Here is a 13,659-nt window from a genome sequence, read left to right as displayed (position 1 = left end):
GAGCATGGAGCTAGTGTTATTTTGACTGCTTTACTGATTTTTACTTTTTACTTTTGGCATGTCAATATTTAGAATTTGCATCTTACTGTTAACCTATTTATATTCATGACAATTACCGTTATTCTGTCAACATTTATGGCATTGTGTGCCTTTCGTTTTGGCACCTTATTGAGAACCTTTATTGTTTACATTTAGTTTATTTGGACTCTGTATATTTACACTTTGAATCGCAACTGCTGTACAACAACTTCCCCTGAGGTGAATAATGTTTATCTCATCTCATTTACCAATAACAAAAAAAATGAATAAACAGCTTCTCATTGACCACCGTACACATTATATTTCAAATGCGTGCTAATATAAGCTACAGTGAGGTGATTTGACCTGCGGAACTGAGGACCAGAAAGGGAGGGACCAAAGCTGCACAGGAAATAAAGAGACGTGGAGAAGTTGCAGGTAATCAGTGGATGGAGATTGCTCAGTTGCCATGGAGACAGCTCAGTTATCAGTGCCCAGTCAATGGACGGCTGGGAAAAATGCAAAAGAAGATGATGACGATGGCCAACAGTGTAAATGACTTTGTCATCCTGACTGTCTATACTGTAATTTACTTGTCGGTCTGTTCAGCACACACAACATATAGTGGTACTCAGTTGCTCTTCCTGAGGTTTCTTGCAACTTGTTCCTGTTTTTTGGAGGACTTTCTTTTCTAATCAGAAGGCTCTATGGAGAGAAGGTGTTGTATGCTGCACAGAATGTAAAGCCCCCTGAGGTAAAGTTGTTAAATATGATATACAAATCTTACAATAACAAAACAGATTTGACTCGACAGTCACTGTCTGTGTTAATACAAATATGTTTTTGGGTGGGATCAAAGTCTTTTATCAAAAAGGAAGATCACCCTTCTTTGAAATGAGCCGGGGTCACAACGACCTGATGTCATGTGACCAAAGTTCCAAATAGAGTGATGACAGCTGAGCCATCTCCAACGTTTAATCATTGAGTAAAACAGACCAAGAAAAATCCAACCCAAGATAACAGTCCAGCTGTGTGTGAGTCTGTGTGTTTACCCCACTACACTCTATCAAAAAAAAAAAATCCCTGCACCCCAAATGTGTTTGCACTGGGTGGACATTTTTCTCGCAGGGAGTTTAAGTCTTTTTATCTCTGAAAATAACCACCGGATGAGGAAAATCACTGAAAAAAAAAGGAGAGGAAAGATTGCCATGCCAACGCTACAGAAATGAATTGCACATGATGGTGGCACAGATTGTGTCTGACCTCACAGGGCAGATCCTGGTATTAAAATCTGAATCCTACAGAGAGAACAAGTACACCTCCACCATTCTAGTCTTATTAAAGCCCAATATATTAGCTTCTCAATTCCATCACCGCTTCCCAGCTGACAGAACTTTAATATATGAAAAGTTTATGAGTTTCTAAAAAGCCAGGAAGTAATGACCACAGACATATTTACTACATCACTGGCACTCTCCACAATGAAGCTGACATATACCTGTATTACCTTGGCTGAGTGGGTTCTGATTCTGTCACATTACAAGCTGTAACTCTCTTCCATCGGATTGAGAAAATTAACTCCATCACTTATAACAATAAAAAAATAGTTTTCAAGAAATGGAGTCAGACATGTCTCCTGCTCGATGACGAGGCTCAAACCTTATCTTATCGCAATTTAGGGCTGCTGGTCAACTTCATCAAGGGGAGAAATAGTGGTCACTTCTCACTTCTTATCGCTTAACAGCTTCTCCAAACCCTCTGTGCTTTAGCTCTGTGAGTGTTACGCTTGGGGGGGGGGGGGGGGGCGGCACATCTGCTAAACTCTTTCATGCATCAATGAACTAATTACTAGCATACTTTATATATCACATATTATATAACAGAATCAGTCTATGTGATTGGATCAGAAATGTATTTTCTAATTACCTAAGGCTCAGAGCAGTCATTCAAATAGAGTGGGTTGGGACCCACAGGTGGGTCGCAGGAGATGTTATTAAAGTCTGCAAATACATTTTATATTTATAGTTATATTTATTTCCTCCATAATTTCCTCTTTTATATAAGATTCATATCGGCAGTACACCTTTGAGCCATGTGAGCGAGCCTGAAGATTCATATTGTTTAATTGAAGCCTACTTATGTCTTTGAATCTAATAAGAAAGGCTGGTGTGGATTCTGTTCATTTTACTGATGAGAGGAAAAAGAGCCTGTTTCCAGAACTCCACCTAAATGCATTTATTTGGTCTCATATATAAAGTACTTTTACATCTATATATGTTTCTATAACGCAAAGGTATATCTCTTCAAAATAGCTGGTTAACCTTTTCAAGATAACATTAAGGCAGAAAAGACAGGAAAAGAATGGTCAGGAACGTTCATAGAAAAGGCCTATTGTAAACTTTGCGATGGTTTTAAAAGAGTTTTTAAATGAGAAAAAATAGTTTGGGAAACACTGTCATAGAGGACCGGCTGTAAAATAGTATGCATGACCTCATGGCTACAGGACAGCATGTCAAACCGCAATGCATCTCCGCTGCTAATGATTGATGACATTTATTATACTTTACATTACAGAGACAGAGGTCATTTGTACACAACTGACATGAATCGTCCCCTCGATCACAGAGAGGACTGAAATTATAAGTGACAGTTTAGATGGCGTAAACCAGTGCTTGCATCGTACGCCATTAATCACCGTTTGCATACTTGTTATTTATGATGGATTGAGCAGATTGCAACAGCAGCAGCTTCGTGGCCAAGTTGGTTTTTAACAAGACGTAGAGTCATACAGTCATGCTAACATGTGAGCCCTCACACCTGTGCTTTAAGACATTCAGACAACTCCCTCTGAAAAACACAAAAAGCTCGTCTTATCTCGGTAACAAATCTTCTGCTTTGTGTCGATACCAAGATGGTATCTGAGTCAACCTACATCTCTTCAGGGAGACTTTACTTTTACTCTACAAGCCCCATCAAAATCACTGTCAAGGACTTTATAAAGTATTTATATTGCTCCTGAGCTCTGAGTTGATCTTCTTTAGTTCAGACCGTAATGAGCTGTGTGTAGACATATTTCAGCTGGAGGCTTTAGACTGTTGCTGCTGTCGTCTTGGACGTATCAATGTGTATCAGTGATGAAGAGGGGCCGACGGGCAGGATCTGTTGGTTTTGAAATCACTCTCTTACAATCATCACTGCAACAGTGCCAACATAAAGCTGGCAGAGTTGAAATCTGGATATCTATAATGTCGATAACGGGCTGCCAGGTATCTTGCGTCTTTAAACGACATCAACCAGTCTGTGAACAGGAAAGCAGCCCATACACAAAGCAGCCATGGTTACCGTGTTGCTGAAAGTTTGTTTTTCCAGGTCAAGAGAGTGAGATACTGGACAGTACAGCTGGTTACAATTGTGCAAATTAAGAAACATGGAACATCTTTCCTTGGCTTGCTCTTAACTTTAAGCAAAACTGAACCAACCAAAACCCTAAAAAGAGTAGCTCTTCACAAGGACTAATAGTTAGCTTTCCATGCGACATACAAACATAAAATGATCCTAATTCCCATATTTAGTACCTTGCTACTGAAAAACAGAAGACGCCTGAGAATAAAATGTGTCTTGTTTGCCAGATAGCTTTGCAAGGCATCAGTTTTTGAAGTTGAAGGATTTCTCTTGTTGATAAAAGCCACACATCTTGAGGTTCAGCTCACTAGCTTCCAGTTTTGAATACCAACAGCTGTTGAATCTGAGGAGTTTATCTTTGAATGCCTTCAGGTTTTAACATTTCAAGTTTGGTTGTGTATGATAACTGTGTGCACTCCTACGAACAACCATTTTATCTTGTTACGCTGGTATTGTGTTCACCTTGTGAGTCCGTCTGTGAGTGTTAAAATGTTAAAACTGCACTGGTGTGTTGAGATCAAATGGAAGGCCAAGATGAGTTCCAAAATGGGTGTGGTCAGAGCAAGGGCGCTGGAAGTAAGGGGCTAGGAAGTGGGGAAGGTGCCACTGCCCCCCCCCCCCCCCCCCCCCCCCCTTAAGGCCTCTGGTCCAGTTTGGCGATGCGGGCTGGTGTGATGCCATCACGAGATGGTCTCTAGTTATTACCAGCCGTAAAAGCAACGCTAATATTGTTTTCACCTTGTGAGTCTGTGTGTGAGTGTTTACATGTCTGTCTGTGGCTCCTTTTCCACTTCTGAACCCCCCCCTACTTCCTACCCGCCTTGCTCGGACCACACACTCATCATCAAACTCTGTCTTCATTTTGATCTCAACAGCACACCTGTAAAGTTTCGGGACTGCATCTTACATGGTTGTGACGCCATCACAGCCACACAATCTGTCCACAGACATATAACACCTGATAAAGTACTCAAAACCTCATCTGTGGTACTTCCTGCTACAGCAGGTGTCTCCAGGACCACATTTTGTCATGATGACACACACACACACACAAACACACACACACACACACACACACACACAAGGACGGACGTAAGAAGAAGCAAGTCATCACAGTCTCACACACACACACACACACACACACACACACACACACACACACACACACACACAGACTCAGAAGGTGAAAACAACACAAGTGGGGCTGTAGCGGCTGGTAAGAAGCAAATTAGGTTTGACTGACAAATGCAATATTTACCCGGTGTTATTTGTGGTAATGCATTTTGTTGTCTCTCAAACAACATTCATTTGCTCTAGATCAGGGCCTAAATGGGGTCAGAGCAGATCTAATGATTGAGAATTGAGATTGCTTTGTGACCTATCCTTAATTAATTAGCTTATCGGTCTAGCTTGGCCTTTGGGCTTCAATTACAGGATGGAAGAAGAATGGCGGAGGGGTGACGATGTGACCGCTGGGATGATACGAATCCACGGTCACCAGCCGAGGGAGCGGTGTCAGGAGAACACCGCAATTTATAAAGATGAACACAGGTCTCTTTGCTTGTTCAAGCAGCACAATCAGCTGCAGATCAATCTAAAAGAGATTAATATTTATGCTGAGGATGCGTCGACACATTGTGAGGTTAGCAGTGGGAGTCGGCTCCAACAGGCGCCCTCTGGCTCATGTGGAGAAGCAGCAGGGGGGTGAATTATCACCTCTCAACCTGCTGCCTGGCCCTAAAGCCCTGCTGCTACATATCGTTCAACCTTAATGGCCTCTCTCTCTCTCTCTCTCTCTCTCTCTCTCTCTCTCTCTCTCTCACTCACACACAAGGAAACACAGGAAAGGAGCAGCATCCAGTCCCCTTACTTGTACTTAGTTGCCGTGGCTTATTCTGAGCTAATACTCTTTTGACTCAAATGATAAAAATTGTATTTACAACATTTCTTGCCTTCAAAAGAGCCCTTCGCGTTCTTAGAAACTTCTTAGGTATTTCTGGAGCTGCTGTTGCATAGGCCATTTGCTTTGGCCATGGTTTGTGCTTTATATTAAAGCGCCTGAAAACTTAAATACAAAACATGTCCAAAAGTATATAGATATCAAAACAAGCATGCGGACACTATTGTCTAAAATGTGCCTTGAATGGAACGAAGGAGCCCAAAAACAGCCACAAACCAAAAATAGTCCTAGTCTTAAATTATAAAAAAAGAGACATCCTTATATACAGTACACTATATATACTCATATATATATATATATATATATATATATATATATATATATGAATACAAGTTGAATTGACAAAAGATCTGCTTCATCAGGACTGTGTGGTTATGCTTTGATCAGATTTCATTGACAGCCGTGTCTTCCTGGCAACTCAAGCAAATTCTGCTTCAGATTTTTGAATGAATCTGTTATCTAGCTATGAAGTCCCATTGAGATACAAGATCTCTTCTTTCAGGGAGTCCTGTTCAAGATGGCAGCATAAGCAGATTCACCTAAAACTATTTGACGCCTATAATACATAAAGTAAAGATGCAACAATACTGATGCTGGAATGATAACTAGCTGGATTGGGTATCGGTGACAACAAGCCGATCTGGTACCATTATTTTAATAAATAACAATTCAGTATATTGTATGAACGCGTATTTATTTACTTTTTTTACAAAGTTAAAAAAAGCAATGTTCAAGTCAAACCTGATGTTGCCTTGGACATAATCCCTGTTACTTCCACGCGAGGCACACAGCTTATTAATCAAACCCTGGTATCGGATCGGTATTCTGGATCAGCCGATACCTAAAGCCCAGGTATCTGGACTGAAAAAGCTGAATGGGCGCTTCCCCGGCTAGCAAGGAAAAATAGTAAAAGAAGAGAGCCATACAGGCCATACTACCTGAGTCAAGGATTATTTAAAACAGCCACAAGTTTCCTTCAAGGCACTTTGTAAAAGACCTTAAAATGTATTTAAAGAAGCAAGTACATTTAAGGTAATGACATTTTGCAGCTAATTCCATGCCCAGGGTGCATACAAAGAGAAAGCAGTTTTACCAAGCTCTGAGTGCACCCGGGGGACAGCTAAAAGAATCCAATTTGTAGATCTAGTGCTATAGTTGCTGGTATGAAAGGTTAAAAGGCTTGAGGTATAAGCAGGTAGTCTGCCTGACAATGTTTTGGCAATAAATAGCAATACGTGCATTTTTCTCCTCTGGTACAGAGAAGACTATTCATATAAAATGCCTCAAATGACCTCAAATGGAAAGCATTTTCTTCTTTATATTTAAAAAAGCCCAGTCTTAGCCTTTAAAATAGATTATCAACATATGAACATTAAACATTTCTATACATGTACCTTCTAATTTCAAGATAGTAGGATTAGCTTCCTTAGAGGGAGAACGAGTGAATGTGATATATATTAGTTTAGCTCTATGGCTTGATTCAAAGAGGGTGCCAACGTATAGATCACTGTGTCATCCGCATACATATGTATTTTAGCTGGATTTATTCCACGACCAAAGTCATTCATAAAAATAGAAAATATGGTAGAAGCTTAAATAGATCCCAGCAGGAAACCTTTGTTTACTGTAAGTGAGGCTGCACAGTGCTGTTTACTGGCAAAGGATTTTATGATATCATTAGTAACTTGCATAGCAGCTGCTTTAGTGCCTGATCTAATCTCTGACGGAGATTCACTGAGAATAATGAATACTGTTTTAATTGGCCATTTACGAGAGATTTAAATACTAAAATACCATTTTTTTTATTTATCATGGTAAAAAAGTAGTTTCATTTAAAAACATTTTTTTTATATTTCTTTCTTTCTTTGTGTATATAATGTAATGTAACTAATGCATCTGTACAGAGTCCCATGCAAAGGGTTCTTAGTTTTCTTTGCTTTGGCTCAGACAGCATCTCTTTGTCTAATGAAAGAGGAAATATATTGATTAAACCAAGGGTTGTCTTTACCACTTATCCTCAATCTTTTAAATACTGTGAAATTGGATTTAAAAAAGCCCCCAGCTAGATCAACATCAGCCATTTAGGACACACACCCACCCTGTTACCAGTCCTGTGTTGTTTGCCGTACATAAGCAGCAGTGTGTGCAGCCTTATATGTGATGTACGCACAAATTCGGGTAGGCTCGTTCTGATTGGCAGGCTACTCTTATGCAAATTTGCAGTGGGGAAAGCATGCTCGTGATTGGAGCAGAGTATTATCCATACAGCAATCCAGTCGAGGCCTGTGTGAGAGAACTATCTTTTCCAACACAGTCTAGTGTACAGACAAATATAACATGATTTTTTCATGACAAATAACCAATCTGGTTTCATGCCTGTCAGATTCATAGTGTGTTCATGTTGGACCCCATTGGGCAGAGTAGGAAGCTGATTAAGGAAATAGAGGCGATAAACACGGAGGCGAAGGGGAAGACAAACAGTTGTATTGTCAATGACAATAAAATGACCTAGCAATAACACATTTACTCATACGTATATAAAATGCATATATGCCGAGCCGTTCGCATGCAAATGCATGCAAACATATACACATACGCATTAAGATGTATACGCATAAACACGTCTCACACACACAAAGATTCCCACCGTTTAGCACCGCACTGTAGCATGGAAAGCTGACCATTTCTATCTGGGAGATCAAAAGACTCCAAACAACAGGTTGTTTATCAAGGTCAGTCTATCGGAACACAGGTTTGAAATGGACGCGCAGCGTGGTCTAAACAGCGTGATCCAAGACCAACAATATCATAGTAATAACAGTCAGGATCAAAATCCTTTCAATGACAATAAGTAGTGCCTGTACTTTAGAGGGACCATAGAGGACGAGAGCAGGTAAAAGCTGCTGGTTTAAAAGATATCGACAATGCTACACATGGAGAGAGGAGGAGCGGACACACCGCTGTGTTACTCACAAACCTTCTGCTGAACAGCGATGTCTCTGCCCTGGTGTTTGTTCACAGATTTGTTGTTTTGTGGCAGTAAGAGCCCTGAGATTCCGGCAACCAAACTGTGCATGAAGTTCATTTTTCCTATAATTAGCTTTATGTCATTTGAAGTTACAGTATGTGGATAAATGTTTTCACTTGTTTATTTTATTAACGTTATGAGATATGGTCAACATTTTACACTGCAAACAGTAATGTTATAAATGATAAAAATTATAAATTACTAACTTTAAATACGTATTTCCTATCTAACTGACTTACTAACTGAAAATGTGGAACCACTGGCATGCATTGCTGTCTACCACGTGTGTTTCTCACACTCCCACTTAGGTCAAGTACATTTTAAAATCCTACACAGAGGCTCCAAGCTTTTGCATTGAACATGTTTAGCTTAGGATCTTTTCTTCCCTGTAGCAGACACAGTTGACATTTACAATATTTAACCATAACCGATCAGAGCAACTGAGCTGATACTGAGCAACAACATCATTTAAAGTCTTGTCTCTCCACCTGGTAAATGTAAATCCAATAAAACCCTGTATTATTGAAAAAAAGATGCAAACTAGCACTATTAGACATGTGTGTAAAATTGTCATAATTAGCATATCAATTCTTAATTTGTGGACAAAATCGTGTTTTGTCAGGTCCTAAAATCGAATCAGCCAAGTTTGAAGAAATTCCCCCGAGAATGGGATGGACGGACAGGCAACCAGAATACATAATTCCTCTGGTAACAGCCATCGCTGGCATGGAGGCATAAAAGGGGTGACGGGTGGGTTTATTCCTACGAGCGACCCTCTTAAAACTGTGCTGCGTCTAATATTGGACTGCTGATCACATATGGCAGACAAAAGTGTCCTGCTTCGAGGCATTAGAACCTTTCTGGCAAGAGTATAAATATCTCTTTAAAAAGGAAAATGCTGAATTGCTGCAATTTCTGAAGTCCAGGGGCACAGCATGTATTGTTCACATGAATTGTCTCGGCATTACTTGGTAGACCACCTCTCTCTTTTATTATCTGTACTGCCCGGCTCTGCTGTAAATAAGAGAAATAAGGGCTGGGTAGTGAAGTGAGGTAACCATTAGTACTGTTATGGTGTTTCTTTGACAGCTACAAAGGAAAATAAGTGAAAATCTAACAAAAATGGGCTTTGAAACTGAAGATAATGATTTCTGTTGAATCTCAAAAGAAATTCCCTCATAGAGGGATTTCTAAATGAACTGTCAGTGTAATGTCTCACACCTGATGACACTTTTATGTTCGGTCTCGCTTCTAGATTGCAAAGTGTAGGGCTGCCCCCTCGTAGTAGATTAGTCGACTAAGTTTTCTTAATTAAGTCAATTAGTCATTTTTCATGCTTTTTATTGGTGCAAAATGACTTGAAAACTACTGAGCACATCTCTGGTAAACACCAGATTTAAAGTGGTGCTGTTGTGTGATTCTTTGATCTGTCGATAAAATCAACAAACCAATTAGTCAACTAAGAATTTCTTTATTCAAAGACAGCCTTAACACAGCGTCTTATAAAGGTTACTGATCCCCGACATCAACTCTGCTGGGAAATACGGATGGGCTAAAACCGCATGTGTGTGTGCAGGTGTTGTTGTTTTTTCACATGAGATTAATGGAAGGGTTGACGGGGTTGTTTTGCTCTGTCACGAATCCGAAATGTCGGGATATGTTTGAGAATGTTGAGGAAGGATCTGAACAGATGTTTGCATCAAATTCCGAGCTTATTATTGTGTTTGACACAGACTCTAGACAGGGCAGATGAGAAACGTGTGAAACAAAAGACACCCGTCATAAAACAGCAACATCGAAGGCTCGGATTGAGCATCCTTTATCACGCCTTCTTGATTTCACTGTCAAGTGTGGAAATAAGCAGAAATGCAAATACAGTACAGCTCCCACGCATGACGCTCTCCGAAAGGGACGTTTTTAAAAAGGTTGCTGAGTTTTGCACCAGGACAAGGAGAACATATAGAAAACCTGTATTTCTGACCCCTCTGTGCTGTGCAGTCTTTAGTCTTTTAAAAAAAAAAAAGTGTGATCTAGTCCGGTCCACAGTCCCACCTCACAGTTCTGGCAGTTTTTCAACCGAACAAGTTATTTCTCTGCACACATAAGAAACTGGATGAGAAAGGCAAGTTTCCTGTAAATCCTTGGAAAAGATGAAAGAAACCAAGCGGCCATAAATTCCCAAGACTGACTAGTGGAGGCTGCTGAGGAAAAGAAACAACACACAACCACCACACACAGTCTGTAATGCTGCTGGTATTATAGATCAGGCTATTTCTATGCTGTTGTAGCTGCAATGCTTTGACTGACGTGTTTATGTGAGACTGGTGACCGCCTTGGTTATTGGTTCAAATGCTTTTAAAGGACCTATACTTCCTCTTGCAGTTGCCCAAATAATGACAGCCCTTTCTCATTCACAAAGATGGACCGAGCATGGTCGGTTCCAGTGGTGGCATGAATATATGCAAAGTCAATGAAGAGATGCAGCAGTAGCTGACTTGTCATGATGATCACAAACTTAGAGAAAAGAGGGAAAAGAAGAGAAACTTAAGGAAAGAACTGGACCTGTAGCGAGCTTTAGATTGACCTGTTTGTGTCCTGTCCCCTACCAACAGTCTGTGTTGGATTCTTATCACCACCAAGATGATATTTTCCTAACCCTTGACCAAGCAGTACCTAAACTTAACCAGACCTCAACCACAGACTGAGAAGGCACAAACCTTTTTGTTGTATGGGTATAAGACGACTTGTTGGTTTGGCAGCCAGCATAGAGTGGAAATACTTTATCATCTATTAAATGTCCTGCAGATTGTTTTGACCCTTTTATCTCAGGGCTGCTGTCAGCAGTGCCCCTCTCATACACAATCCATCTTAGATATTCATCTGCAAAGGGCATCTTTGACAAAAAGGGCACAGCGGTGGGTGTCGTATGGCTATGAAATATACTTTTAAAACCTCTTTGCACCCAAGTCTGGAGAAAATGTGTTCCTCTTCCATCCAAAATACCTCCCACATCCAGCGTGTCCCTCTCTCCCTCTCTCTCCTACAGCGTCGCTAGAGTACATTGCCTCCCCAGTCTGTCAGGAGAAGAATGTCCATCAGAGCTTCCATAATGAAAAGTGAGCTCTCCCTGTCACCTTCCTCCCCCCCTCTCTCTCTCTCTCACCCTTCTTTCTTTCTCTGTCGTCAGCTGCTGTCTCCTCCAACTTTCTCCTCCTATTATTTCTCCTTTCCTAAACACTCTTTCTTGCTTTGCAAAGTCACAGTTAAAGTCAACCGTAAAGTTAGTATACGGTATGGCGAGTGAGTTACAAGGATAGTTTGGATTTTTTGAAGTGGCGTTGTACGTGGTATTTATCCATCGTCAGTTTATTACACATGATTGATGGTGCTCGGCAAGCCCCCGGTTTGGGGAAACAGACAGTACCAGCGCAGGAGCAAAGCAATGTACTGCTTTGGACAGGTGCAGAAGCAAAATATATTATAGACACCTAAAAAAAATCAATAACAGCTTAAGTGTACACTAGATTTAGAATATTTTCACTGCTTCACTCCAATGGGAACTGAATCCATTATCTATGCTCTCTTCAAAACTTGGACTCCTTTGACAAAAACATACATTTTACCTAGCAGAGCTCGGGAGCTGCTGGTCTACCGCCGCCTTGATCCGTTAGTTAGTTTGTGCTAATGTGTGACTTTAGTGTTTTAAAGGGTTAGTTCAGATTCACCCAAGTCACACAATAACCCTAACTAACTATTGAGGCAGCAGATCACGTACTTTTATGTTCTGCAAGGTGAAATTGTATAGTCTAGTATAGTTATATACTATAGCTATATAGTCTTGTGGCATTATAGAGAGCATTGATATCTGTCTTCAGGCTGCTGGCTGTAGCCTCAAGGGCAGTCTGACAGCAAGGTACAGCAAAGAAAATATTCTTCAAAAATGTCCCTTTAAGGACAGCTTCACGGTATAGGCTAATAACACAAAGCCTGTTTTTGCTGATGGGGTGTTTTTGATAACCTTGTCACAACGTTGAGATAGTATATATATGTAGATTTGGTTTTTAATGCTTGAGGGTTGATCCATAAAGACCTTAACATGAGATCTGCATACAATCTGTACGTAAAACCCAAAGTGGTCTTTTTGGCCCACTTGTGAACAGTACTGCTCTCAGTGCAGATAACCTGCTATACAGCCTAACTATCCATCCCAAATGAAAAGTGATCAGTGGTGGAGGTAACAGACGGTCGGACAGACAGATTATCATTGTCCTGAGAGAGACACACAATAACACAGGTAGTCCTGCGTTTGGTGTGCGCACATACACAGACAGAGTGGAAATGAGTGGGACTTTGTGTGCAGCTCACCTTTCCTGCTGCAGAGGCTCCTTTGTCCATCGCGAATCTGCAGAGAAGCAGAAGAAGAGGACAAATTAATCACAGAGGGACAGTTGAGTCCTCACACTCACACACAGATTCTCTTCTCCACATATGCGCACACAATATGGTCAAAACATGAAAAGAAAACGTCATCTAAATTTAAAAATGGATGAGTTAATAGCCCACTCTTGCACTATACCATCACTCTGATTTGTGCAATATCAAATGACGCTCTTATGGACAATTTACAATATGGACGTATGGACAGAAAGTATACACACACTAATTGTTTCTCTCTCTCTCCAACACACACACATATATTGGAGCTCTGGTAAAGAGGATTTTTAAACATCATGACTGACAGCTTCGCATCTTTTTGAATACATTTGTCATTTACCATAGGTTGATACAGTAAATGCACACTACCACAGATTTTTTTTTTTTTAATCTTCATCATGGCCGTCATGTTTTCTTAAGAGATGTTGCAAAAAACTGCTGCACATACAGGCTTTTTCCTTTTTTCTTTTACAGGAATTGTGAAACGTCCATGTCCTCCAGACAGGCTTTTAAATAAATATAAAGCACATACATCAAAATGCATGTCACAAACACACACCGACGCGCTCTCTCTGCAAACATAAAAGTGTTTTGAAATGTGTGTGTGTCATTTTTTTCAGCCCCATATTCCTACGCGAGTGAAATGACTCGAGTAGCTGTCTTTACATCCTCAAGTGCCCACGAAGTAAGAGGCTTTAAATCCATGAGTAAACGCGACAACTCAAAGCACTGCCTTCAGGGACAGAAGTAAGAAAAAAAAATTATAATTAATGCAGAGTCAAAAGAAATACTGCAGTTCCGCCTCCAATGGAACTCA

At 40.5% G+C, this 13,659-nt stretch overlaps 1 protein-coding gene across 1 annotated transcript in view; it reads right to left on the bottom strand.

Annotated features, from left to right (window-relative positions):
- Nucleotides 1–13,659, bottom strand: part of whrna (whirlin a) — a gene marked incomplete at its 5' end in the record, with an annotated part of 69,440 nt that overhangs the window by 21,296 nt on the left and 34,485 nt on the right. The window contains one exon of the mRNA XM_068716695.1: nucleotides 12,774–12,810. Within this exon, the coding sequence (XP_068572796.1) occupies nucleotides 12,774–12,810 (37 nt within the window). The remainder of the gene's footprint in view (nucleotides 1–12,773; nucleotides 12,811–13,659) is intronic.

The sequence above is a fragment of the Cebidichthys violaceus genome, unplaced genomic scaffold, assembly GCF_023349555.1.
Source record: "Cebidichthys violaceus isolate CVI_PGR_0920_01 unplaced genomic scaffold, fCebVio1.0.p SCAF_205, whole genome shotgun sequence".
Taxonomy (NCBI): Eukaryota; Metazoa; Chordata; class Actinopteri; order Perciformes; family Stichaeidae; genus Cebidichthys; species Cebidichthys violaceus.
The sequence above is the reverse complement of the archived record's forward strand: the minus strand, read 5'-3'. Positions and strand labels throughout refer to the sequence as shown.